Source organism: Triticum dicoccoides, chromosome 3B (assembly GCF_002162155.2).
Source record: "Triticum dicoccoides isolate Atlit2015 ecotype Zavitan chromosome 3B, WEW_v2.0, whole genome shotgun sequence".
Lineage (NCBI taxonomy): Eukaryota > Viridiplantae > Streptophyta > Magnoliopsida > Poales > Poaceae > Triticum > Triticum dicoccoides.
The window spans coordinates 671619513-671646673 of NC_041385.1; the positions used below are offsets into that span (position 1 = coordinate 671619513).

A 27161-nucleotide genomic window follows, 5' to 3' on the forward strand; every position below is an offset into this window, starting at 1 on the left:
ACTTGGCACAAACACTAATTAAAACATAAGACCACATCTAAACAGAGGCTAGATGAAATATTTATTACTAAACAGGAACAAAAAGCAAGGAACAAAAATAAAATTGGGTTGTCTCCCAACAAGCGTTATCGTTTAACGCCCCTAGCTAGGCATAAAAGCGAGGATAGATCTAAGTATTGCCATAATAATAAGATTAATCACGAAAACTCATCTCATATTCCCTATGTTCAGCAGCAAGTTTTCTTTGGGGCAAGCAAAAGTAATCAAAAGGGCTAAATTTAATGAGACAGGAGTCCCCAAGATCAAGCTCGGGAGGTATGGGTTCCTCCTTCGGCCCTTCATATTGCACAACTAATTCATCATTGTAAGCATTCTTTTGGCAGAAAGTCATGAGCCTATACTCAAGAGAAAATCCTAACTCATTGTTTCGAATGGCAAAATCATTATTAAGTTCAGAAATTCTATCAACTAGAACATTGGTAGGAACCTTTTTTCTAAGGTTTTCATTAAAAGCAACATAATCTAGAGATTGTAAACGCATTATGTCCTCTTGATTGAAGAGGATTGCCTCTATGGGGGGACGGCCAATGTCTACCCTATAGTGCGCAAAAATTTCTTTGTCTTCTTTTATTATGAATCTAAACTCATGAGCCAAAAAGATAGTAGCTGCACGCTTAACAGAAGAATGCTCAATATTGGAAAATTCTAGGAAAATCCTTTGTATGCAAAGATGCATATGCATAAATTGTCTTTCAAGTTCAACTATAAGCAAGGATATGACATCCGCAAGACTACTAGTTCTATGAAGAATAGATCCACCCATAGCGGGCAAAGCACCGGCACAAGTAAAGAAATCTTGAATAACCCCTTTTTCAAATAATATTACCACTACCAATTCGAAACTTTTTAGTATGTAAGATAGGTGGTTCTTCAACAGGATCATCAAAAGCATCAAAGTTTCCCATGTTATTACTATTGTCGTTATCAACGATGACCTCCTCAGTTTCAGACATAGCGGCAGAAAATGCGAGGAACAAGCGAAAGAGAAGCGAACGGAAAAGAGAGGGTGAATAAAACGGCAAGAGTGAAGTGAGGGAGAGGAAAACGACAGGCAAATGGCAAATAATGTAATGCGAGGGAGATGAGTTTGTGATGGGTACTTGGTATGTCTTGACTTGAGCGAAGACCTCCCCGGCAACGGCGCCAAAAATCCTTCTTGCTACCTCTTGAGCATGCATTGGTTTTTCCCTTGAAGAGGAAAGGGTGATGCAACAAAGTAGCGTAAGTATTTCCCTTAGCTTTTGAGAACTAAGGTATCAATCCAGTAGGAGGCTCCACGCAAGTCCCTCGTACCTACACAAACAAACAAGAACCTCGCAACCAACGCGGTAAAGGGGTTGTCAATCCCTTCACGACCACTTGCAAAAGTGAGATCTGATAGAGATAATAAGATAAGATAAATATTTTTGGTATTTTTATGATATAGATTAAAAAGTAAACAATGCAAAATAAAGTAGATCGGAAACTTAAATGATGGAAAATAGACCTGGGGGCCATAGGTTTCACTAGTGGCTTCTCTCAAGATAGCATAAGTATTACTATGGGTGAACAAATTACTATCGAGCAATTGATAGAAAAGTGCATAGTTATGAGAATATCTAGGCATGATCATGTATATAGGCATCACGTCCGCAACAAGTAGACCGACTCCTGCCTGCATCTACTACTATTACTCCACACATCGACCGCTATCCAGCATGCATCTAGAGTATTAAGTTCATAAGAACAGAGTAACACATTAAGCAAGATGACATGATGTAGAGGGATAAACTCAAGCAATATGATATAAACTCCATCTTTTTATCCTCGATGGCAACAATACAATACGTGTCTTGCTGCCCCTACTGTCAGTGGGAAAGGACACCGCAAGATTGAACCCAAAGCTAAGCACTTCTCCCATTGCAAGAAAGATCAATCTAGTAGAACAAACCAAACTGATAATTCAAAGAGACTTGCAAAGATAACCAATCATAAATAAAAGAATTCAGAGGAGATTCAAATATTTCTCAGAGATAAACTTGATCATAAACCCACAATTCGTCGGATCTCGACAAACACACCGCAAAAAGAGTTACATCGAATAGATCTCCAAGAAGATCGAGGAGAACTTTGTATTGAGATTCAAAGAGAGAGAAGAAGCCATCTAGCTAATAACTATGGACCCGAAGGTCTGTGGTAAAGTACTCACAACTCATCGGAGAGGCCTTGGCGATGATGTAGAAGCCCTCAGTGATCGATTCCCCCTCCGGCAGAGCGCCAAAAAGGCTCCAAGATGGGATCTCACGAGTACAGAAGGTTGCAGCAGTGGAAATAATTTTTCGTGGTGCTCCTGGATGTTTTCAGGGTACGTAGATATATATAGGCGAAGAAAGTCAGTCAGGGGAGCCACGAGGGGCCCACGAGGTAGGGGGCGCCCCCCTAGGGCGCGCCGACCACCCTCGTGGCCTCCTCAACTGCTTCTTGACGTCCACTCCAAGTCTCCTGGATTGCGTTTGTTCCAAAAAGATCGATCCCAAAGGTTTCATTCTGTTTGGACTCCGTTTGATATTCCTTTCGTTCGAAGTACTGAAATAGGCAAAAAAACAACAATTTGGGTTGGGCCTCCGGTTACTCCCAAAAATGATATAAAAGTGTATAGTAAAGCCCATAAACATCCAAAACGGGTAATATAATAGCAAGGAACAATCAAAAATTGTAGATACATTGGAGATGTATCAGGCGTCGAGTGTTTGGGAGACTAAGAATCTCCCGAAACATGTCCGAGAGATTGTCGTCACACCAACCACCTCCAACTACCTCCCGGAAGCAACTCAAGAGGAATCGTGCTACCGGGCACCGGAAGACAATATGGTTGGAGTCTTCCGGGACACGGCATAGGGGACAAAGCCCGTCACTTGTGTAAGGGCATATTTATCCCCAAGATGTTTTGGTGATTGATGACAATGCTTTTGCGGACTAATCGTGTGCATTGAGTTCTTTCAGAGATTCATCCTTTGGCACGAGACGATTACTTCCCCTCGGTGTTTTATTCAAGGCGGTGTAGCTCCTTCGTTTCTTTGCTGGTGGTCTAGTCTCGTAGGAGTCACCGTACTATCAAGAGGGGATCCGCTTTGGTAAGGCTAGGGTGGAATCAACATGTACACATCCTTATCACACCCGATGCTTCTTTCCGCTTCATTGGAGCTATCTTTCCTAATCTGTGCCTGCCTGTCCTGTCCCAGCGGTAGTACCGCCGAAGCTCGTCAAGCGGTAGTACCGCTCCCCGAGCGGTAGTACCGCTTGCGAACTTCGACCGTAGTACCGCAGTGGTTCCGGGCTACTACCGCCTCGATTCTCGACTGTTGTTTCTCGTGTCTGGTTTTACGGTACTAGTAGTGGCAGTAGGGGCGGTAGTACCGCTCCAAGCGGTAGTATCGCCTATACTTCCGCGGTAGTACCGCTCTGGGGCCAGGACCCTGCTTCCCTCGTCAGCGCGGCAGTACCACTGGGAGGGAGCGGTAGTACCGCTTATCAGCGGTAGTACCGCCCTGCCCAAGCGGTAGTACCGCCCTGTGCGTGGCTGTTTGGGGGGTAACGGTTGGATTATTTCCCCCACTATATAAAGGTGTCTTCTTCCCCAAAGTTGACTTACCTCTTCCCGCAAAAGCTCCATTGTTGCTCCAAGCTCCATTTTCGCCCGATCTCTCTCCCTAGCCAATCAAACTTGTTGATTTGCTCGGGACTGGTTGAGAAGGCCCCGATCTACACTTCCACCAAGAGAAATTTGATTCCCCCCACTAATCCCTAGCGGATCTTGTTACTCTTGGGTGTTTGAGCACCCTAGATGGTTGAGATCACCTCGAAGACATACTCCATTGTGGTGAAGCTTCGTGGTGTTGTTGGGAGCCTCCAAGTGTTGTGGAGATAGCCCCAATCTTGTTTGTAAAGGTTCGGTCGCCGCCTTAAAGGGCACCAATAGTGGAATCACGGCATCTCGCATTATGTGAGGGCGTGAGGAGATTACGGTGGCCCTAGTGGCTTCTTGGGGAGCATTGTGCTTCCACACCGCTCTAACGGAGACGTACTTCCCTTTAAAAGGAAGGAACTTCGGTAACACATCCTCGTCTTCACCGGCTCCACTCTTGGTTATTTCGTGCCTTTACTTTTGCAAGCTTACTTGTGTTGTATCTATTGCTTGCTTGTGTGCTTGTTGTCATTGCATCATATAGGTTGTCCACGTAGTTGCATATCTAGACTACCTATTTTGTTGCAAGGTTTAAATTGTTAAAGAAAAGCTTAAAAATTGTTAGTTGCCTATTCACCCCCCCTCTAGTCAACCATATCGATCCTTTCAATTGGTATCAGAGCGTCGTCTCTTTATTAAGGACTTTGCCGTCCGAAGAGTATGGTTGACACCAAAGACGGTGCAGAGGAGCACTCCGGTGTGAATCCTATCTCGTCTACGGCTGACGGGGAACCTCGGTCTCACATGAGGAATTAAATGTGGCTTTAGACACATTGAAAACCTCCATGACGGCCGAGGTTAAAAGCATGTTTTCTGAATTCCTAGAAGGACTTAATCTATCCACCTCGCCGATGAAAGTGGGTGAACCCACTAACAAGGTGACAGATGCCACCTCCGACAAGGGGGAAGCTAATAGTGAAAAGGGTCCTTCTACTAGTGGTAGAAATGGCTCCGACATCTTTGCCCATGTGGAACCTCCTACTTATGGTGGACCGATTCCTACTACTCATTTAAATCATGCCGGTCCTCCTCCTAAGATTGTGAACAATGAGGATTTTGATGCTTTGGTGTATCGTTTCAAGCGTCATTTAAAACATGTGAATACTAATCTTTGGAGAATTATAGAAAAAGGTTTCTATCCACATGAACCAAGCAACTTCACCCCTCGAGAAGCCGTGGATAATCAATTCAATGAGAGTGCTCTCTTCATCATCCAAGATGCAATCCTTCCCGAAGATCTCCCTCATCTTCGACCTCATGCCATGGCTAAAGACGCATGGCAATGTGTTGTGTCTCTTTTATCGAGGAAGTGCTAGCATTCAACACTCCAACTATGAAGTGGTGCAAGATGAAGCCGATGAGTTCGTAATGAAAGAAGATGAAGAACCTCGTGAGCTCTTTCGAAGAGTTACCAAACTCACGGTCGCACTCCGAGATCATGGGAGCAAGGACACGGATGACAATTGGATCAAGCGCAAGTTCCTCAAGGCCATGATGCCCTACAACAAGGCCATGTCCTCCATCATTCGTCAAAGACCGGACTTCCACTCCATGACCTCAGGTGAAGTGTTGGATGAGTTCGTTGCAATGAGCATCTTGGACAAGACCGCCAACAATGCGGTGCTCCGTTCTCAAAGGGAAAAGAAGCCCAACCTTGCCTTGAAGGCCAAGGTCAGTGTGGAAGAAGAGGAAGAACAAGAAGATGAGGAGAGCAACCCCGAAGACACGAAATATGATTATCATGAGCACATGGCTCTTGCCTCAAGACAATTTTGGAGCAAGAAGAATACAAGACCGAACTTCAACAAGAACGTTTCAAGTGGCCTCAAGGGCAAGCAACGAGTTAGAACTTGCTTCAACTGTGGCAATGTGAGCCATTTCGTTGCGGATTGTCCTTACGAGAAGCGGGAAGACAATGGTGGCAAATTCATCCGAAAAGACAAGGCCAAGTCCTTCCCCAACAAGAACAACTTCACCAAGAAGACTCCTACTCGCGGGTTGGTGGTTCAAGAAGAATACCGCGAGGATGACGATGATGATGAAGATAGTGAAGCAATGGCCATGGCATCCGTTGCCATTGCCAAAACTCCCCGGGTGTCTCTCTTCGATTCACCTAACGAGAACATCGCTGCCAAGTGCCTCATGGCTAAAGCCACCAACAAGGTAACCCCCAACATCAAAACCACCATTATTCCTAATCCTTCTTCAACGGATGGCTTTGATGATTGTAAGGGGTCTAATGAGGAGGTAAATGAATTTGAGTCCTTCATGAGTAAGCTCAAGGGCAAATCCAAGAAGCACTTCGTTGCTCTCTTGGAACAACTTGGTGAAGCCAATGACATGATCGAGGCTCACGAAGAAACCATCTCTAAGATGGAAGGTCATAGTCGTGACTATGCTGATGAGATATCGGATCTCTCTAATGCTCTTGAGGAAGAGCGTGGGCATCGTTTGGCTCTTGAGGAGTCACACAACGATGACCATGCAAAATTAAAGAAAGATCTTGATCATGCTCTTGTTGTGTCTCATGTTCTAACTTTCAAGAAGGCTAAGCTTGGGGTTGATCATGCTAGACTCAAGGAGGAGTTTGATGTACTTGACAAGTCCCATAAGGTCTTGAAAGGTGCTCATGCAAACCTCAAGGAGTCTCATGCTCAACTCCAAGTTAAGCTAACCAAGGAAAAGGCCACATTTCCTCACATGGTCTTAATTGATAATGCAAATGCTACTAACCCGTGTTGTGAGCATGTGCATCTTGTGGAGGAGAATGCCAAGTTGAAGGAACAACTCAAGAAAGGTCTTGTGTCATGCATACAAGGCGAGAAGAACCTAAATGACCTTTTGAGCAATCAAAAGGAAGTTGTGGGCAAGGAGGGAGTTGGGTTCTCACCCAAGTCCAAGAACAAGAAGAAGAACAAGGAGAAGAATAATAAGACCAAACGATCTCCCCCGCTCAAGCAAACCTTTGTGAACGAGGGAGAGGGTGCTCCTAAGGAGAAGAAGAACAATGTGAAGAGTGGTGATGCCAAAGAGCGCAAAGCCATCTCTCCCAACAAAGCCGACGACTTTAACCCCTCTTATGTGTTGTGTCGTGCTAGTGATGGGCATGTTTATGGTAAATTTGTTGGATCTTCTTATGAGTACATTGAATGGTCTATTTGGGTTCCTAAGACCCTTGTTACTAACATCAAAGGACCCATTACTCAATGGGTACCTAAAACCAAGCATTGATCTCTTGTAGGTGTTTGCTTCCGGTGGGGGATCATGGTTGCTCGATAGTGGAGCAACAAATCATATGACCGGGAGCAAGGACTTGGTGGTGGACGTGCAAAAGATCCCATCTATGCCCACCAATGTCGAGTGGGGTGATGCCTCACATTCTAAGGTATTGGGTCTTGGCAAGGTTGTCATTTCTCATGATCTAACGATCGAGAAAGTCATGCTTGTTGAGTCCCTTGCATTCAATTTACTTTCCGTTCGTCAACTCGCACTCATGGGTTTTGCCACCTTCTTTGATATTGATACCGTGGCCCTCTTGTGGAGCAAGACTCTTAAAGTAGCCTTTGTTAGGCATGTCGAGAACGGTCTCTATGTGATAAACTTTTCGGAGCAACCCACTAAGACCGCGACATGCCTAATGGCTAAAGTTGATGTGGGATGGCTTTGGCATCGCCGTTTATCCCACGTCAATATGAGATCTTTGCAAAGTCTTCTCAAGGGAGACCATGTCCGTGGACTAACAAATGTTAGTTTTGTCAAAGATCGTGCTTGCAGTGCTTGTATCGAAGGAAAACTTCATGAGACGGCTCACCCTCCCACGACTATCATCTACTCGAAGAGACCCTTGGAGCTCCTACACATGGACCTCTTTGGGCCTCCATCCTTTGATAGTCTTGGGGGTAGAAAGTATTGCTTGGTGATTGTGGATGATTATTCAAGATACACTTGGGTATACTTCTTCAAGAGGAAGAGTGATACTCAACAAACCGTCATCGACTTTGCAAATGAAGCTCAACGTCAACATAATGCAAAGATCTTGACAATAAGAAGTGACAACGGCACCGAGTTCAAGAACTACACCTTGGATGAGTTTCTTAGTGATGAGGGGATCAAGCATCAATACTCTGCACCATATACCCCTCAACAAAATGGTGGTGCGGAGAGGAAGAACTGGATGTTGATGGATGCGGCAAGGACCATGATGGCGGAGTTCAAGTCTCCATACAACTTTTGGGCCGAAGCCATCAACACTGCATGTCATGCATCCAATCGGCTCTATCTCCGCAAAGGCTTGAACAAGACTCCTTATCAGATACTCACCGGGAACAAGCCCAATCTCAAGTACTTCCGGGTGTTCGGGTGTAAGTGTTTCATTCTCAAGAAAGGTGTTCGTTTGTCTAAATTTGAGGCTAGAGCTTATGAGGGCATATTTGTTGGTTATGCTACAAACTCTCATGCTTACTGTGTTCTCAACAAGTCCACCGGACTCATTGAGGAGACGTGTAACGTGGAGTTTGATGAAAACAACGGCTCCCAAGTGGAGCAAAGTGGTACTTGTGATGTAGGTGATGAAATTCCTCCCCAATCCATAAGAAGAATGGGTATTGGTCATATTCTACCCACTGAGGAACCCCTTGTGGCCGAAGGAGAAGGACAATGCTCCACTCAAGTGGAGCCTTCACCTACTCAAGACCCACACGCTTCCGAAGAACAAAGTGTAGGCCCTCAACCTCAGGAACAAGACCAAGGGCAAGATCAATCTCAAGATGATGGTGAACCTCCAAATGATGCCCAAGGTCAAGTTCTCCCCCTCGAGAAAGTTCAAGATCATGAGCAAGCTCAAGATCAAGAACAAGCTCACGACGACGCTCAAGATGGTCAAGTTAACCCTCCTTCTTCCACATCCGAGGAGGAATTAGAGCGTCGTGCCGCGAAGATTGCTTCCAAACTCACCACCAAAGGCCATCTCATGGAAAATGTGGTTGGAAGTCTAAGAAAGGGGGTAAGCACTCGTAGACAATTAGCAAACTATCGTCAACATCACGCGTTTGTCTCTTGTGTTGAACCCCAAAAGGTCTATGAGGCGCTCGAAGACTCGGATTGGCTCAATGCCATGCATGAAGAACTCAACAACTTCGAGTACAACAAGGTGTGGAGATTGGTGCCAAGGCCATCGGGGAACCACAATGTCATTGGAACCAAGTGGATCTTCAAGAACAAGCAAGATGCTCATGGGAACATCATTCGCAACAAGGCAAGATTGGTATCACAAGGCTACTCCCAAGTCGAGGGTATCGACTACGGTGAAACCTTTGCTCCCGTTGCTCATCTTGAATCCATACGTTTGTTGATTGCTTATGCTTCCCATCACAACTTTAAGTTGCAACAAATGGATGTGAAAAGTGCTTTTCTTAATGGTCCTATTAATGAGTTGGTTTATGTCAAGCAACCCCCCGGGTTCGAGGATCCTTACTTCCCGGATCATGTGTATCAACTCGATAAGGCACTCTATGGCCTTAAACAAGCCCCACGTGCGTGGTATGACCACCTTACCGAGTTGTTACAAGATCGTGGATTTGAAGTTGGGCAAATCGATCCCACTCTTTTTACTAAGAAGGTCAAAGGGGAGTTGTTTGTGTGCCAACTATATGTTGATGACATTATCTTTGGTTCCCCTAACAAAGCTTTCAATGAAGAATTTGCCGCTCTCATGACCTCTAAGTTCAAGATGTCTTCAATGGGAGAGTTGAAGTTCTTCCTTGGTTTTGATATCAAACAAAGAAGAGAAGGTACCTTCATCAACCAAGCCAAATACACTCAAGACATGCTTAAGAGATTCAAGCTAAGTGATGTCAAGCCGGCTTCTACTCCAATGCCTACCAAGTGCCAACTTGACATTGATCCCAATGGTAAAGCGGCGGATCAAAAGGTATATCGCTCTATGATTGGATCCTTGCTTTACCTTTGTGCATCTAGACCGGATATCATGTTGGGTGTGGGTATGTGTACACGGTTTCAAGCCGCACCAAAGGAAAGCCATTTTGTGGCGGTCAAGCGAATCTTTCGATATTTGGCTCATACCCCAAACTTTGGCCTATGGTACCCAAGAGGAGCTAACTTCAAGCTTGAAGGATTCACGGATTCTGATTGGGCGGGAGACAAGGTGGATAGAAAGTCCACTTCCGGAGGGTGCCAATTTCTTGGTTGCTCTTTGGTAAGTTGGTCTTCTAAGAAGCAAAGTTGTGTATCTCTCTCGTCCACCGAAGCGGAATATGTGGCGACCGGTAGTTGTTGTGCACAACTCTTATGGATGAGGAAAACATTAAAGGAGTACGGTGTCATTTGTGACAAAGTGCCTCTTTGGTGTGACAATGAAAGTGCCATCAAGATTTCTCTCAACCCGGTGCAACACTTCAAGACGAAGCATATTGAGATCCGGTATCACTTCATCCGGGATCACATTAGGCGAGGGAAGATCGAGCTCAAGTATGTCAACACTCATGATAACCTTGCAGATATTTTCACGAAGCCGTTGGATGAAGCAAGATTTCGCGAGTTAAGGCATGAGCTAAATATCATTGATTCGAGCAATGTGACTTGAACCCGTGCACCCCCCACCACACTCAACTTGTTGTCTAGTTTAGATGTAGGCATGGACATAGGGGGAGTGTTGTTCTCTCAATGAACTCTCCCTCCCCCCATTATGCATAAATTGATCTAGTCTTTCACTTTAACCATATTTTTATGGTACTAGTGCTTCAAGGACGAGTTTTGGTCATGGGTCCAAGGTTAAAATCTTCGCGACGCCATACCTCTTGACTCAAACATAGGTGGCCTCGGCCACCGCCCTCTCTTGAAGAGGTGTGTTCTGGTCCGTTGTTAGTGTGTTTGTGGCCTTGCTGGTTTTTCCTCTTTCTTGGTTGTGGTTTTTCCGTTCTTTTTGAGCTTAAGCCGTGTGTCTAGAGGCCTGTGGTTGCTGAGCGGTACTACCGCTGGTGGTGTGCGGTACTACCGCTCTAAGCGGCACTACCGCCCACCAGCGCGGTACTACCGCTGTGAGGCGGGGGAAGGGGGAGTTTTCTTCTCCCCATACCCATTCGCTCGCCCCCATGCTATGTTCGTCTCTCCAGCAACCGGCGCCACGGGAGGGCTCCGGCGGATCTCCCTCTCCGGGGCGCTCCTCTCCATTTCCTTTGGTGGAGACGATCCCCACCTTGTCCTCTTGCCATGGATGCCGGTATTGCCCCCGTTCTCTCTCTCTTCTTGTCTAGATTTCCAATCTAGCATCTTAGGGGCAATAGTAGTTGCATCTCTAGATTTTTGGCCAAATCTTGGCTTGAGTAGGATGGAGAAGGCTTCTAGGCAGTTTGGATTGGTGGTTGGCAGGAGTATTTTTGAATTTGGTAGGACGGTAGTGCCGGATCTGACCATGGCAGTAGGAAATTGTTGTTTCCCGTCTCGAGCGGTACTACCACTCCCCCTAGAGCGGTACTACCGCTTGGAGCGGTACTGCCGCTCACAGGTCGCGGTACTACCGTTCTCTACCAGATTCCACCATACTTTTACTAATCAGTGATCCTTTTTGGTTGTGTTTGGTGGCTTATGCTCGTTCTTTCTGGTTGTTTGCGTGTTCTTGTGTGTGGTTCCAGGTGATGAGCTTCCTGAGCATCAGGCTCGGCGTGTCAACCCCGGTCGTGCCACGTCCAAGCGGTACCGCACAACTGAGTCTGCAGGAGGTTCCTCAAGTGCTCCTCCTCCACCCCAACTCCAAAAGAAGCCTGGTGTCAAGCCGAAGCCTGGCAAAACTGTGCCAGAAATGCCAGCCAAGGAGTTCTGGGCAAGACGTCGCCGCAACCCCTATGAGGCAGACCAAGATCCCACTTTGGTCAACCGTCCGTTCTGGAACAGGTTTCAGTTTGCCATCTTCTTTGATGTTCTCAAGGCCAAGAAGAACCTCTTTGTCAACATGCACTCCATCAACACCGACCATATGGAGAAGGATCCTGATTACTTTGGTGAAGCTCTTCAGATGTGCACTCAACTGAACATTCTTGGTGTCATGCAATTCAACAAAGATTATGATGCTGATATTGTGGCCCAGTTCTATGCCATGGTTCATCTCGGGACCGATGAGGACAGGACACTGACTTGGATGACCAATGGCAAGTTGCTTTCAGTCAAATGGAAGGCGTTCATGGAATTGATTGGGGTGGAAGATCAAGGGCTTGCGTCTCCTGTCGGCTTTCGCCCACACCGCAACACCTCCGCCACTCACAAGCAAGCTCTATGGCCGTACTGCTCTTTGAAGATCAACCCTGAGATGAAGAAGGATATGAGATTCCTGCCTTTATGGACATTCTTCACCGTGTCTTCCATGAGACTCTTTTCCCTCGCATCGGGAATCTGGATATGGTTCATTCTTATCTTGTGGACATGCTTCTCTTCTGCCAGCATGAGAAGGAACAGAACACCGGAGAGTCCCTGGATATATCCCATGTTATGTGGTCTGAGCTTTTATCTGCTATCTCCGAGTGCAAGTGCCCGATTTATGGTCCGTTCATCATGCTGCTTATTGAGAAGGCATGGGGTCGTGTCTATCCCAAGGTGATGCTAGAGACCGGGGAGTTGGTTTCTCACGACATCAAGCGTCTGAGGAAGAAGGACAACTGGGGCTCTCAGGTCCCTAAATCTGGAGTTCCTTCGTCTACTACTGCCATGGAGACCGAGGAGGAGGCTGAGGCTGAGGCTGAGGATGATGATGACTATGTGCCTTCTGTGGCAGAGCCCTCTTGGGCACAGAAGCTCAAGCTCAAGATGAAGAATCTGTTCTGCATGGAGGCTCACGGTCAGTACATGACTCATGTGGGTGAGAAGAAGGCCCGTCGTCGTCACAAGGAGCTCATGCGCCAGTTGGGTGCCACCGTTAACAGTGGATCCGAGGACCAGCTTACTGAGGAGGAGGAGTGGATTCAGCAGCACTGCCCGTGGACCGATTCTGATGCCGAGCACTTCCCGACCAATGATGGTGGCGCAGACGATCCCGCTGAGTCCTGATTCTCTTGCTATCACCTGGAGCTGTAGCAACACTCCCTCTCCTTTTTGGTGTCTCGATGCGAAAGGGGGAGAGAGTTTAGGGATTTGTGTTGTGTCTTCCGTCGTTTGTGTTTTCTCGCAGTTTGCCTGGTTTGCTTTGTGTCTGGTTTGTGTTAGTGAGACCTAAGTTCCAGTCATATGGTGTGAGACATATGCTACCTTATCTTTCGAGTATCATTATCTATGTCTATCTAGCTTATGAGTTGCATGCTTATCCTGTTATCTATGTTGCTCTCATATATCATGCTTAGGTAGTTGGTCTCTAAAATGTAGGGGGAGCATTGATCCTGGTATCTGTGCCGTGCAGTCCAAAGCACTTATCTAGACAGCACACATCCAGGGGGAGCCCTTCTACATTTTAGGACGGTGGGGCTTTGCGCCGATCCTATATCTTTCCTGTTTGTGCAAATCCCGTATTGTCGTCAATCCACCAAAAAGGGGGAGATTGTCAGGGCATATTTATCCCCAAGATGTTTTGGTGATTGATGACAATGCTTTTGCGGACTAATCGTGTGCATTGAGTTCTTTCAGAGATTCATCCTTTGGCATGAGACGATTACTTCCCCTCGGTGTTTTATTCAAGACGGTGTAGCTCCTTCGTTTCTTTGCTGGTGGTCTAGTCTCGTAGGAGTCACCGTACTATCAAGAGGGGATCCGCTTTGGTAAGGCTAGGGTGGAATCAACACGTACACATCCTTATCACACCCGATGCTTCTTTCCGCTTCATTGGAGCTATCTTTCCTAATCTGTGCCTGCCTGTCCTGTCCCAGCGGTAGTACCGCGGTCCTCAGCGGTAGTACCGCCGAAGCTCGTCAAGCAGTAGTACCGCTCCCCGAGCGGTAGTACCACTTGCGAACTTCGACCGTAGTACCGCAGTGGTTCCGGGCTACTACCGCCTCGATTCTCGACTGCTGTTTTTCGTGTCGGGTTTTACGGTACTAGTAGCGGCGGTAGGGGCGGTAGTACCGCTCCAAGCGGTAGTATCGCCTATACTTCCGCGGTAGTACCGCTCTGGGGCCAGGACCCTGCTTCCCTCGTCAGCGCGGCAGTACCGCTGGGAGGGAGCGGTAGTACCGCTTATCAGCGGTAGTACCGCCCTGCCCAAGCGGTAGTACCGCCCTGTGCGTGGCTGTTTGGGGGGTAACGGTTGGATTATTTCCCCCACTATATAAAGGTGTCTTCTTCCCCAAAGTTGACTTACCTCTTCCCCCAAAAGCTCCATTGTTGCTCCAAGCTCCATTTTCGCCCGATCTCTCTCCCTAGCCAATCAAACTTGTTGATTTGCTCGGGATTGGTTGAGAAGGCCCCGATCTACACTTCCACCAAGAGAAATTTGATTCCCCCCACTAATCCCTAGCGGATCTTGTTACTCTTGGGTGTTTGAGCACTCTAGATGGTTGAGATCACCTCGAAGCCATACTCCATTGTGGTGAAGCTTCGTGGTGTTGTTGGGAGCCTCCAAGTATTGTGGAGATAGCCCCAATCTTGTTTGTAAAGGTTCGGTCGCCACCTTCAAGGGCACCAATAGTGGAATCATGGCATCTCGCATTGTGTGAGGGCGTGAGGAGATTACGGTGGCCCTAGTGGCTTCTTGGGGAGCATTGTGCCTCCACACCGCTCTAACGGAGACGTACTTCCCTTTAAAAGGAAGGAACTTCGGTAACACATCCTCGTCTTCACCGGCTCCATTCTTGGTTATTTCGTGTCTTTACTTTTGCAAGCTTACTTTTGTTGTATTTATTGCTTGCTTGTGTGCTTGTTGTCATTGCATCATATAGGTTGTCCACGTAGTTGCATATCTAGACAACCTATTTTGTACAAGGTTTAAATTGTTAAAGAAAAGCTTAAAAATTGTTAGTTGCCTATTCACCCCCCCTCTAGTCAACCATATCAATCCTTTCAACTTGGGCCATTACACTTACGCACTTCCGTGCCCGAGGGCAAACGACCACGAACTCATTGCCAAAGGAAGATGCGGATCTTCATTGGAAATTTAATGTTCCATATGACCGTAATCTCTGTGGGGCCGGGAGTAGCCACAAACTATTTTGACATATATCTCTATAGTTTAGTATACCGAGACAATAAATCATCGTTGATGTTACTCAAGTACCCAGATGGATGGCAATACGAGCCACTTTGAGCCAAAAAGTACATCATCTTATGCAACAATTGTTAAAATATCCCATTTTCACTTAGTAAGAGTGGAAACACTTTACTTCCCTAAGTATAGAGTTTGTGGATCATATGTCCACAATCACATATTCCTTTTCATTAGGTTGACCCCCATAGAAATCTATTATAGATTTGAAGATTCTCCTAATGAAATATATACAGGGTACATATAAATGTATTTGTACCAAGGTGGTGGTACGATATAAAACTTTAGTTTTTATTATAACTTTGCAAATGGACATTATTTATATTGATCGGTAAGGAGATTGAGACTAGTTGAAGTCTCCAAACATGTCAGTTGAGGCACATTCAACCATCACATTCTTTGTGCCCATAGGGTCTCATGACTATTGGATGGTCATGTTGTTGCTTCTTCCATGCAAACAATCGACTTCGTTGGTGCTGTCGGGTTGAAGGTTGGAGTAAGCTTCGAACCTTTTTCCTTGGAAGTCCTTTGCATCTTTGAGATTGCTGATACAAAATAACTAGCTGTTGAGATCGATATGGATATAGTGTCTTATGATATATAAGGTAACAAAAAGTTTTTCTTCTGCTAGCGACATGACTCCGACAAAAGGTGGATCCTACAAGTCCTGAATTGCACGCATTATCTCACGAGATATAAGATCGATCATGATGTTCATGTCATAGGTAGGACACCTTTTTTTGTGAGGCATAGATAGTTGTGGCCATTGAGGACGAGTGCCTCGGATTATCACATTGGTCGCCATTAGTTACCTATTTTCATGTGGGGAGGCTTAGCTCTTTGACAAAGGTAACGGCTCCGTGGTAATCTACATTTTTTAGGGAGTGCCATCGTGACTACTTTATTGCATAGGTAGAACATAGTTACATTGTTTGCAAGGTTTCTTATCACGGCATTAGTTTTTTTGACAAAGATTGGATTTTATTAACTCAAAATGAAGCATCAAGTTGATACAAACACGATGAGAACACACCCGGCCTCTGCATAACTAAGATGCACACAACCAACACCAACACACACAAAAACCCGCTAGCAAATAGCAAAGTCATATAAGACCAAAGCTATGCCTAAGCGAGAAAAAAAACCCGAAGCGAACAAATCCACGATCGACAAACTACAACAATGACCATATCCACAAGAACCATCTCATCACACCATAAGGATAATGGGGTTCTTCAACAGCAACACCTTCATGAAGGGAGCGATGCTCGAGCGTCGCCGTCACCGGATCCAACCACCAAAGGTCGGGCTCTAAGTTTTCACCCTGAAGAATCAGTCTAAGCATATACGAGCAATGCCTTCAAAAAAGGAATGACGCAAAAACATCACCTTTGCCATGTATGACCACTCGTGTCAGACATAGGTTTTCACCTCGGAGATCGAGACTGGGTACTCGAAAGCACCACCATTGAAGTCAATCATATGTTGTCGCCACCGCTTTTCCACGATCCTAGCAGCTGCTCGCCGTTGTATCTTGTCCTCTGCGTCAAGTCGTTGTCCATCGATTGCATCTTGTCGCTGGATGAAACCACCAGATCTGAAGAGAGTAATCCCGCGAAGATCTTTCGATGGCCATCGCAATCCGCAATGAGGCCACCGCCGACCGGAGTGACCATCACATGGACCAACACCGTCGGCAGAGCACATCACCGATGAGTGCCTTCTGGCCAAAGAGAGCCCTATCCAGGCCTATAGACCAAAAGCAGACATGACCGGATCTGAAGCAAGAAAGACAGATCTGTCCACAAGACAGAACCACGGCACCGCAGCCAACCTGACCACAACACCACGGCCAAAATCCACCGAGGCGCCCCTATGGCCAAAATCCAATGGTTAGCAGGAGCACTGCCGCCACAAAGCGCATGGATCTGGCCGTCGCGCTGCACCGGCCCCACGCCTCTGGCACAGCCTCGCCGCCATGCCGCCGGTAGCCGTCACCACGCCCCACAGGAGGACGTCGAGAACAGTTGCCGGTCGCCGTCACCACGCCCCACAGGAGGATGTCGAGAACAGTTGCCGGTCGCCGCGACCCAACTGAGTCCCGACGCGCGCCGACGTGCCGCCCGAAGCTGCCGCCCTATAGATCGGAGGCTGTCGCGAGAAGGCGCCCCGCCGCCGCCGTCGGCCGCGTGAGCTTTGCCAGCGACGTCCTCCGGCAGCGGCGCGGCGAGGCGTGTAGAAAGGAGCGGCGGCGGCGCTAGCAACCGCGTTCCGCCCGAGTCGCCCAGGGCCAGGCGACGCGGGCGATCTGTTTCTCCTCTGTTGGTGTGGTAATCTACTAATCTAAAATGTGGTAGGTTTTGTATATTTACCAATGACTCACTTGATGCATGTCCGACTGATGCCTGACGCCGTCAAATTTGAAGCCATGATAATAGCTGCCTGAATAGAGAGGTACTCCTCCGTCCGAGTTTATTAGGCCTAAAAACAACTTCTCTTAGACCAAGACACATAGTAATTTGCTCATATTAATTCTTTTATTCCACTCCCAATGCACTCTTTCACATGCATGCAGCCAATGAAAAAGCACGCATGAAGTGTATTAATTGCCTAACCATGGCACCAACAACAATGACTTTCAATGCAACCAATGAAATGGTTGCATGCATGCATCTTTTTAAAGCGAGGCCTTATAAAAAAGGGCATGCTTGTGATGCTAAGAGGCCTAGTAAACCCGGACGGAGGGAGTACATGTTACCTTTTTTTTGCAAAGAATCATAGGGTTTATTATTCCAAAATGACAGAGTTACAATCCTCAGCGACTAAGTCACTAACACAAGGAGGTTGTTGCCCTAGCCAACATGCTGTACTATCACCGACCCTCCCAAAGTTCGCTAAATAATGTGCAACTCTATTCTGTTCCCGGAGAATTTTAACAGGAATAACAACCCTATCATTCAAAAAACTCTTAATATCTCTAACCAAATGGCGATCTATCCACGGAATCATCTAATAGTGCTCTAAGTGCCACCGAACAGTCTGACTGAAGTAAAATCGTAGCACTAGAGTGTTCAACCGCCAGCTTTAGTCCTTCCCAGATTGCTTGTAACTCAGATTCAAGGGCTTCATTACCATGGAAAAGTTTACGGTAAGCTGCAAAGATAACGTCCCCTTTATCATCTCGGAGGATCATTCCAGAACCCGCCGAGCCATCTGAAGAATTGTAAGAACCATCAGTAGCCAACGCCATAGATCCCACATGAGGCTTGGGCCATGGCTTGATGGAAGTGACATGCTCTGGCTGCACTATTTTAGCAAGTGGGACTCCACACAATGGGGCTTTACCTTTGATTATTTCGTCTGCCGATGCTGAGCTCTGTATGAAAGTGTTGTAGTAGCTGGTCCAAAAGGCACAGGACACCTCTACAGGAGGGATTGTTTTGCCATGCACAAGTTCATTTCGCAGATACCAGATCCGCCACAACACCATGATGATCATGCTTCTTAAATGTTCTTGTGAACCGGCTAGGAGATGGAGCAGCCATTCATCACCGATATAAGTAATCTCCTCCCTTATTGGTAATGGCCAGTGCCTCCTCATGGTATCCCAAAGAACAGCAACATTGGGGCGAACAAGTAGAGCATGAAGAGAAGACTTTTTTTCCTGATCACACAGTTTACAATAGCCATGCGTACCTATGTGTCTTCTGAACTTCTCTGCAGTAGTAGGTAGTGAACCCGAAGATACTTGCCAGGCAAAGTGTTTCAATTTTGGTGGCACCAACGTGCCCCAAACTAACTCCCATAAGGATCTATCAGCATGGGGTGATGAACTAGAAGCACCAGGAACGAACTGAACATTATAATCAGACATAGCAAAATTATACGCTGATTTAACTGAGAAATTTCCAGTCTTTTCCCACGGCCAGGAAATGAAAAGGTTACCTTTTTCCCCTCTCGAATCACGTAGACAGATGACCTTGAGCTAATTAACTGTGCTGCTGGGGACACATCATTGTTGCCTTTGCTAAGCAAACATAAAGTACTTCCTCCATTTCTAAATATAAGTCTTTTTAGAAATTCCAATAAGAGGCTACATACGGAGCAAAATGGGTGAATCTATACTCTAAACTACTCTATATACATCCGTATGTTATCCATAATGAAATCTTTAAAAAGACTTATAGTATTTAGGAACGGAGGAAGTATATTCCTATTTTTTTCTGTTGGCAAACAAATACTGTAGACAAACACACAGATCACAAGGTTACAACTCGCTGGCACTGGCGAAGCAAGTACTCCTACGTGCTTGTCCGTTTCGGGGAAGGCAGATGAGGAAAGAACCTGTCCGATCCGAGGTGGCACGAGGCCCGTGCACGGAGGACGCCCGCGCACGACGGGCACGCGCTGACCGCGTGGGGAACGTGCCCGGGCGTGTGCTCCTGCACAACCGGCACAAGCCCCGGATCTGCTGCGCCCGCGGCAGCTCGCCGCATCCGTGTATCTCGAGATCGATCGATCAGAGCCGCTTGGAACTGAACTTTGGAACCTACGTACCTGGGCATACGAACTGAAAATGGGAGACAGTGAATTCTCTCGAACTGGGTATTCTTTCCACGGCCTGTAGGATGTGGCTTCGCCCGTCGATTTCTCGAACGATGAACAGCGACCTGGTTTAAATGTTGGATAGTACTTTGAGAAAGGCTCCAACAACGACGATGCATCGGTTTCACTGTCACTTGTACAGACAAATAGAGTCGGGACACCATCCTTTTCAGAGTTAGATACCATTATAAAATACTAGTACTTCCTCCGTTTCAGTTTACAAGTCCTACGCGTATACCTATGTTGCCAATTTTATCGTACTAATATAAACTATATAACCCAAATTATAACGTTTGAAAATAGAACATCTGAAGTTTATATTGATATTTTTTTTAATATATAACTTATATTAGGTTGGTCAAATTGACGACCTATGCGTACGCGCACGCCTTATAAACTGTGAGAGAGGGAATACGACGTATGGCATTGATATGTAGAGTAAAATACGTATGCGATCATCAAAGTTGTCGAGTACGTGCAATCCAGTCGTTGAATTCAGGAAGTCTCCACTTCTTTACCTAATAATAAAGCACGGTGGGTTTCTGTCGTCCGTCATCCTTATTTGCAAAAAAGTCCCTGCAATTTATTGAAATCAACCCGCAGTCCATTTTTAAGTCATACCAAACCATTTTTTTAGTTTTATCAGAACCCCCCCTGAGATTTTAGGTAATCAACCCGCCGTACGTATTTAAGTCATACGAATCTTTTTTTGTGTTTTAACAGAAAACCCCCTGACCTTTCGGTTAATCAATCCGCGGTTTATCTAAAACAAAATTATTCATATCTTTTAAATCATAAGTCCGATTTTAACATATTATATATAAAATTTGATTAGAAAAATGTGTAGAATCCAAATATGTTGTTACTTTTAGCTATTACATATTTCTAAACTATTAATTTGGATGCAAACATAATCTATAGTGCACGGTCTGGGGTTTTTTTCGCACTGGCGGCGATCCAAATCGCAAATAAACACACATTAACACCAGATTGAGAGGGAAAAAAACATTGTTAACCACACATGCACAACTCTGAAAAACCTCACGGGAAAAAACAACATTTTTCTCATCTTATTCTCAATGATTGTGTGCGTGCGAGCGTGTGTGTGTGTGTGTGTGTGTGTGAGAGAGAGAGAGAGAGAGAGAGAAAGACGCCTTAGGATTGACCACATTCAAATACGTTTTCGTTGTGTGAGCATTGAGACCACCGTCGTGAACACAAATGTGATGCAATTTTAAAATAAAGAACGTCTACGTATCAAGGTCTCAAGTCGTGGTTATTGGGTTAAGAGCATGTGTGTTTTGTCCCGTTGCAACGCACGGGCTCTTTTGCTAGTTGATCCTAAAAATTGCTAAAGGGCTCGGCACATTTTTCTTTCTCAATTTTTCATGCGTACCGGAATGTCCCAACCAACGACTTAGTTATTTTTATCGGTCTGATTGTGGTCGTGTTTTCTTTTTATTTACTCCCTCTGTTTCTTTTTAGTTCGCATATAAGAATTGATCAAAGTCAAACTTTGTAAAGTTTGACTAGTTTTATAGGAAAAGATATCAATATTCATGATATGAAATTTACATTATTAGATGAATGATGAAATTAATTTTCATGACATATAACTTTAATATTGTAGATGATAATATTTTTTCTATAATGTTAGTCAAACTTTGTAAAGTTTGACTTTGACCAAATCTTATATGCAGACTAAAAAGAAATGGAGGGAGTACATCACTGCATGTACTACGTCCATCCCGGTTTACTAGGCCTTCTCATATTCTGGATCATATTTTAACCATGATTTTAACTAGTAAATATGTGTTATACGTAGGAAAAATAATATCACTACAAAGTACATTCAAATGCGAATTCAACAACGTAATTTTAGGTAATATGCATTAACATTCTGCTAGTCAAATATGTAATCAAACTTTAACTCAAAATAGGATGGAGACTAATAATCCAGGATGGAGGTAGTACTTGTTAACTTGAACGTTTTTATAAATGGTTGTCTGCATCACGTGATGCAACCCCCTCTCAGTCGCCGGGACATCATATACATCGAACATGTAAACCACACCAGAGTTTACCCCAACCATTAGGAACCCCTAAATTCTACCTTCACTCGGCCTCACCGCCACCACTTGACCACCCGTCGCAGTTGCGTCTTGAGTCGCCGCCTCTCCTACCATCGCTCGTCACTACCATGGCCATCCTCTCTTGTTGTCTCTCGTCTCGAGTCACCTCCATCAATAGTCAATTCAGCACAAGACACGTCGTCTTCGCACGTCATCATCATGATAGTCAAGTCATCATAAGGCATCATCGATCAATCTTCAAGTACCCATCGTCGTCTTCTTACGCCACGCTAAACCGAGCACTGTCATAATGTCAACGGTAAAAGGAAACATCAGAGGGACTGTATAGGACCCCTTGAGAACTCTGAGGACTTAAACAGAGCAGTTGCGCCTCCTCAACAAATCCAATAGCTTTGTAAAGATAAAAAGACCTTATTTTTTTGTGTAGGCACATACAAAAGAGTAAAGAACATATAGCGGATGTCAACTGTTCGAGTCCGCTTATCTCCAACCCGTGAACCCTTCATAAAGTTTGAGGACCTAGGGTCCTTTTGATTCGTGGGATTCTAAAAACGTTGGATGGCATGCAAACAAATGATTTTGCTTCATTTGATTCATTGGTTGCATGAAAAGATAATTATCTTCATATGTCCAAGTGCATGCTACGTTTCCTATGATATGCAGTGCAAGGAAATCCTCATAAAACATTCATACATAATTCGATCCTAAAGATCAAACGGTCGATAAAGAAAACATTTTTGAAGATTCCAACTTTTAATTTTTCTATGAAAATCCTATCAAGTAGTTTCTCCGTTTCAAAATAGATGACCCAACTTTGTACTATCTTTAATACAAAGTTGGGTCATCTATTTTAGTACAAAGTTTGGTCATCTATTTTGGAACGGAGGGAGTATGAACCAAAGAGGTCTTTAAAAACAGAGCTGCAGGAGCATTCCATTCGTCATAGTACATTACAACATTATTACAGTACTAGACTAGTCCTAGGTGGCTGACATCCCCCGCAAGAGATCCATGGAGGCCCGGGATCCCCACGCGACGCAACCGGCCAAACGGGGCCGCGCCAACTCCAGAAACAGATCAGGTCGCCTCTCCGCATACGCGTCTCCTGCCATCCCATCCCCCGCTCCGATTCGATAGGTAGGTGGCGTGATTCTCCGCACCCCTCTTCACTCGCGTCATCACATAGTGTACGAATTCAGGATCATATGATCCATGGCCGCGTTCGCCGTCGCCGTGCACGCCATTCACGGGGACATCAGCACACTTTTTTTTTTCTGCTGGAAAGGATAGGATGGACAGTATTATTATCAGTTTACAATGTGATGCGTAACATCCGTGTAAAGTCGCACAGTTCGTTTACAAAAAAAAAGAAGTATTAGTAGTACTACTAAGCAGAAGATTCCCAGAGAGAAAAGAGCGTATTTTGTTTGCGAAAAGCGAAGGTCTTGGTTGGTGACTTGGTGTCCTGTACCTCCTTGTCCGAGCCCGTGCGGCGCCTTGCGCGCTGCTCCGATCCCGTACTGTACCACGGCCGCCACGGTATATGATGCCCGCCACGCCCCCCGTCGCATTTCTGCAGCCCCTTCCAGTTCAGTTCGCCGGCACGCACACGCAACGTGACCAAACCCAACTGAACAAGAATGGACGCCACCCGCGCCCTCCTCCTGCCCCGGATCGACGGCGCCGTCCCCGGCGTCGTGGACTTCCGCGGCGGCCCCGCCCCGCGCGCCTCCACCGGCCGATGGTCCGCCGCCATGTTCGTCCTCGGTAAGTACGCCCCCCCGGCGCACAGTAGGCCAAGGATGATGATCTGGTGAAAGCCGAGGGTTGATCTGATTTGGGTTGTTTGTTGCTTGGATTGAAGGTGTGGAGATCGCGGAGCGGTTCGCGTACCACGGGGTGTCGGCCAACCTCATCAGCTACCTGACGGGGCCGCTGGGGGAGTCCACGGCCGGCGCCGCCGCGGCGATCAACGCGTGGAGCGGCGTGGCCACGATGCTGCCGCTGCTGGTGGCCTGCGTCGCCGACGCCTGGCTCGGGAGGTTCCGCACCATCGTGCTCGCCTCCGTCCTCTTCGTCGTGGTCAGCCCACTTTTCCCCTCCCGTAAAAATCCCCCCTTTTGACAAAAAAAGTGCTTCATGAACGAACCCCTTTCTGTCTGCCCTCCCCCAATCAAGCTCGCGCACTTCCACTGACAGAAAAGTGCGTCCAGCTGACCACTGACAGCCGGGTTGCCATTGCAGAGCATGGGCATGCTGACCCTGTCCTCGGCGCTGCCGGTGTTCCACTCGGACGGGTGCACCAGCTTCACCTCGCTCTCGGGCGCGTGCTCGCCGTCGCCGGTGCAGGTGACCATCTTCTACGTCTCGCTCTACCTGGTGGCGCTGGCGGAGGCCGGGCACAAGCCCTGCGCGCAGGCGTTCGGCGCCGACCAGTTCGACCAGCACCACCCCGAGGAGTCCGTCTCCCGGAGCTCCTTCTTCAACTGGTGGTACTTCGGCATGTGCTCCGGCACCGCCGCCACTACCATGGTCTCCAGCTATATCCAGGACAACATCGGCTGGGGCCTCGGCTTCGGCATCCCCTGCCTCGTCATGGTCTTCGCGCTCGCCATGTTCCTGCTCGGCACCCGCCGCTACCGCTACTACACCTCCACCCAGTCCAGCCCCTTCGCGCGCCTCGCCAGGGCCTTCGTCGCGCTCCTCAAAGGCTCCAAATCCAGCCAATGCGCCAAGTATGCCCACTCATCATCCATCATTTCTCGTTTGAAATCTGCAATCTGGCCATGAGATTTCTGAATGTATGATCTTGTCAGGCTTACATACAGTGCTAACTCTGAATGTGGTTGATCTGTTGTTTTAACAAGCAGTACTCTTGCGGGCGAGGATGGTGAGTTCAACGCGGAGCACCGGGAGGAAGTTCGGGGCCTGCTGCGGCTGTTCCCCATCTGGGCGACGTGCATCATCTACGCCGTCATCTTCTCCCAGTCGTCGACCTTCTTCACGAAGCAGGCCGCGACGCTGGACCGGCGGATCGGCGCCACCTTCCGCGTGCCGCCGGCGGCGCTGCAGACGTTCATCAGCCTGACCATCATCACCTTCATCCCAGTCTACGACCGGCTGTTCGTGCCAGCGGCGCGGCGGTTCACGCGCCTGTCCTCGGGCATCACCATGCTGCAGAGGATCGGCACGGGGCTGGTCCTGGCGCTGGTGGCCATGGTGGTGGCGGCGCTGGTGGAGGCGAGGCGGCTGGGCGTGGCGAGGGACGCCGGCCTCGTGGACGACCCCAAGGTGGCGCTGCCGATGAGCCTGTGGTGGATGGTGCCGCAGTACGTGCTGTTCGGGCTGTCGGACGTGTTCGCCATGATCGGGCTGCAGGAGTTCTTCTACGACCAGGTCCCCGACGCGCTGCGCAGCCTGGGTCTGGCCTTCTTCCTCAGCATCTTCGGGGTGGGCCACTTCCTGAGCAGCTTCCTCATCTCCGCCATCGACGGCGCCACCAAGAAGAGCGGCGCCAGCTGGTTCTCCAACAACCTCAACCGCGCGCACCTCGACTACTTCTACTGGCTGCTCGCCGGGCTCTGCGCGGCGGAGCTGGCCGCGTTCGTGGTTGTCTCGCGCGTCTATGTGTACAAGAAGAGGGTGGCTCACCATGACCATGACGACGGTGGTGCTGTCATGTAATCAATCACTTGTAAGGTGGTTTCCTTTCTTGCGAATGTACAGATGTATAGTGTTATAAGTATAATGGAGACTGCTCGCTGGCGAGCACCGGACAAGGGAAAGCCTGAAAATCAATATGTTCACGCTTCAGCACAGGACCTGTGGTTGGAGGCTCTGACGGAAAGCTTGTATAGGCGCAGGCAGTTTGGTATGCTCAAGCCATGGAGATGTATGCCATTCGTGGCGGAATTCAACTTGCCAGAGATCTGGTATGCACAAGGATTTGCACTGAAAGTGATGCTAACTATGCGGTTAAGATGTGCAACTCTGAATCTTCAGATAGAACGGCTGTCGCAGCCGTTTGCCACGGGGTTAGTACTAGTTTTTCTGGGTGGGTGGGTTTACTAGTACTCCCTCCGTTCCTAAATACTTGTCTTTCTAGGCATTTCAACAAGTGACTACATACGAAGCAAAATGAGTGAATCTACATTCTAAAATATGTCTACATACATCCGTATATAGTAGTCATTTAAAATGTCTAGAAAGACAAATATTTAGGAACGGAGGGAGTAGTTTTTAACTTCTGGGTGGGTGGGTTTACTAGTTTTTTTTTTTGAGGGAAGGGTGGGTTTACTATTTGTGAGCTTGTTTTGTGCGTAGGGAAGCTAATGAAGCGACCCATAGTTGTGCTAAGCTGGCCATAGATGAGAGGAGGATAAATTATATGTCTACTTTCCTAGCTGGTTGTATTCAGATTCATTGTAGAACACCTATTTGAGTAATATAAGCTCTTGATTCGAAGAAAAAAGATCCAAGCTCCCAGAAAATACAAAGTAACTCATATGACTAATAATTATGATAAGATCTCTTGGAAACACATTCTTTATGGTGTCAATCTCTGCAAATACTCCTAAAATTTCAGTGTAGAGGATACAATTAGACCACGACGACAAAGGTTGCTGATAGCCCGTTGAGTTGCCTATCTAAAACCATGGAAATCATTGAGCGATGATCTTACTTTGGTGGGCGATGATCCCATAGAAGTGCAGGTGGTCGAATCACAATATCTTCATCATGGTGTCGGTAAAAGATTTCATCTCCAGAAAGAATCAAATAAACAAAAAAAGTTTGGCACTCTAGCATAAACTCATATAATAGAATCCGCGAGGACACAAAACTCTCTGACTTCATGGCACCATCAAAAAAGAACGAGTGTAATTTTATTCTTAGAAGCTACGATCACCACTAGACAGTGACGAAGAACGTAATACTCTTGAAGATCTAAGGTCCCATCACCACTCAGCGCCAAAAATGGCGGTTTGACGCGAGGGGACCAAAATTTCTCTTGTGGCAACTGCAGTTCTCCAAGGAACCCTACTCGTAGCATCAGCGACACTAAGTGATTCATGTGCTTGGGCCTAGCTATAGTACAAAGTGATTGGGTGATCTGCAAGTAGGAAAATGGGGGCGCGACTGTGTGTTCCTTGCAGGGCGGAATCTTATTTGGCGCCTTCTGTAGATCACCCAATCGATTGCAGGCATGAGACCGCTTCTGTCGTGGGGAAGGACCGTAACCACTTCGACTACATCATCCCTTCTGACTAGTTACTGCATTTTCCGCCTCTTATTCTTTATTCAGTTCGCGGAATTTTTTATTTTTATTTTTCTTCATATTTTTGTTTCGTTCTTTTCCTTCTCCTTTCCCTTTTCTTTAAATTTCTTTTTTAAATAACGATGAACCTTTTTTATGTTGTGCGAACTTTTTTTCAAATTCGATGAATATTTTGAAATTCAATGAACTTTTTTCAAAATTGGCAATCTT

General features: G+C 46.7%; 1 protein-coding gene across 1 annotated transcript; it reads left to right on the forward strand.

The window, feature by feature from the left end:
* Window positions 1-23117: 23117 nt before the first annotated feature.
* Window positions 23118-25492, forward strand: LOC119277757 (protein NRT1/ PTR FAMILY 5.10-like). The gene is made up of 4 exons (XM_037559079.1): window positions 23118-23443; window positions 23541-23758; window positions 23921-24411; window positions 24547-25492. Exons 1-4 carry the CDS (start codon window positions 23317-23319, stop codon window positions 25358-25360), a joined length of 1650 nt encoding a protein of 549 aa, XP_037414976.1. The 5' UTR covers window positions 23118-23316; the 3' UTR covers window positions 25361-25492.
* Window positions 25493-27161: the final 1669 nt, after the last annotated feature.

What these genes read in the sequence shown, in the direction of transcription:
- LOC119277757 (XM_037559079.1), top strand. Translation starts at nt 23,317, where the DNA reads ATGGACGCCACCCGCGCCCTCCTCCTGCCCCGGATCGACGGCGCCGTC. An exon ending in CCTCCGTCCTCTTCGTCGTG is followed by an intron (nt 23,759 to 23,920) that starts GTCAGCCCACTT and finishes TTGCCATTGCAG; the next exon opens with AGCATGGGCATGCTGACCCT. An exon ending in AAATCCAGCCAATGCGCCAA is followed by an intron (nt 24,412 to 24,546) that starts GTATGCCCACTC and finishes TTTAACAAGCAG; the next exon opens with TACTCTTGCGGGCGAGGATG.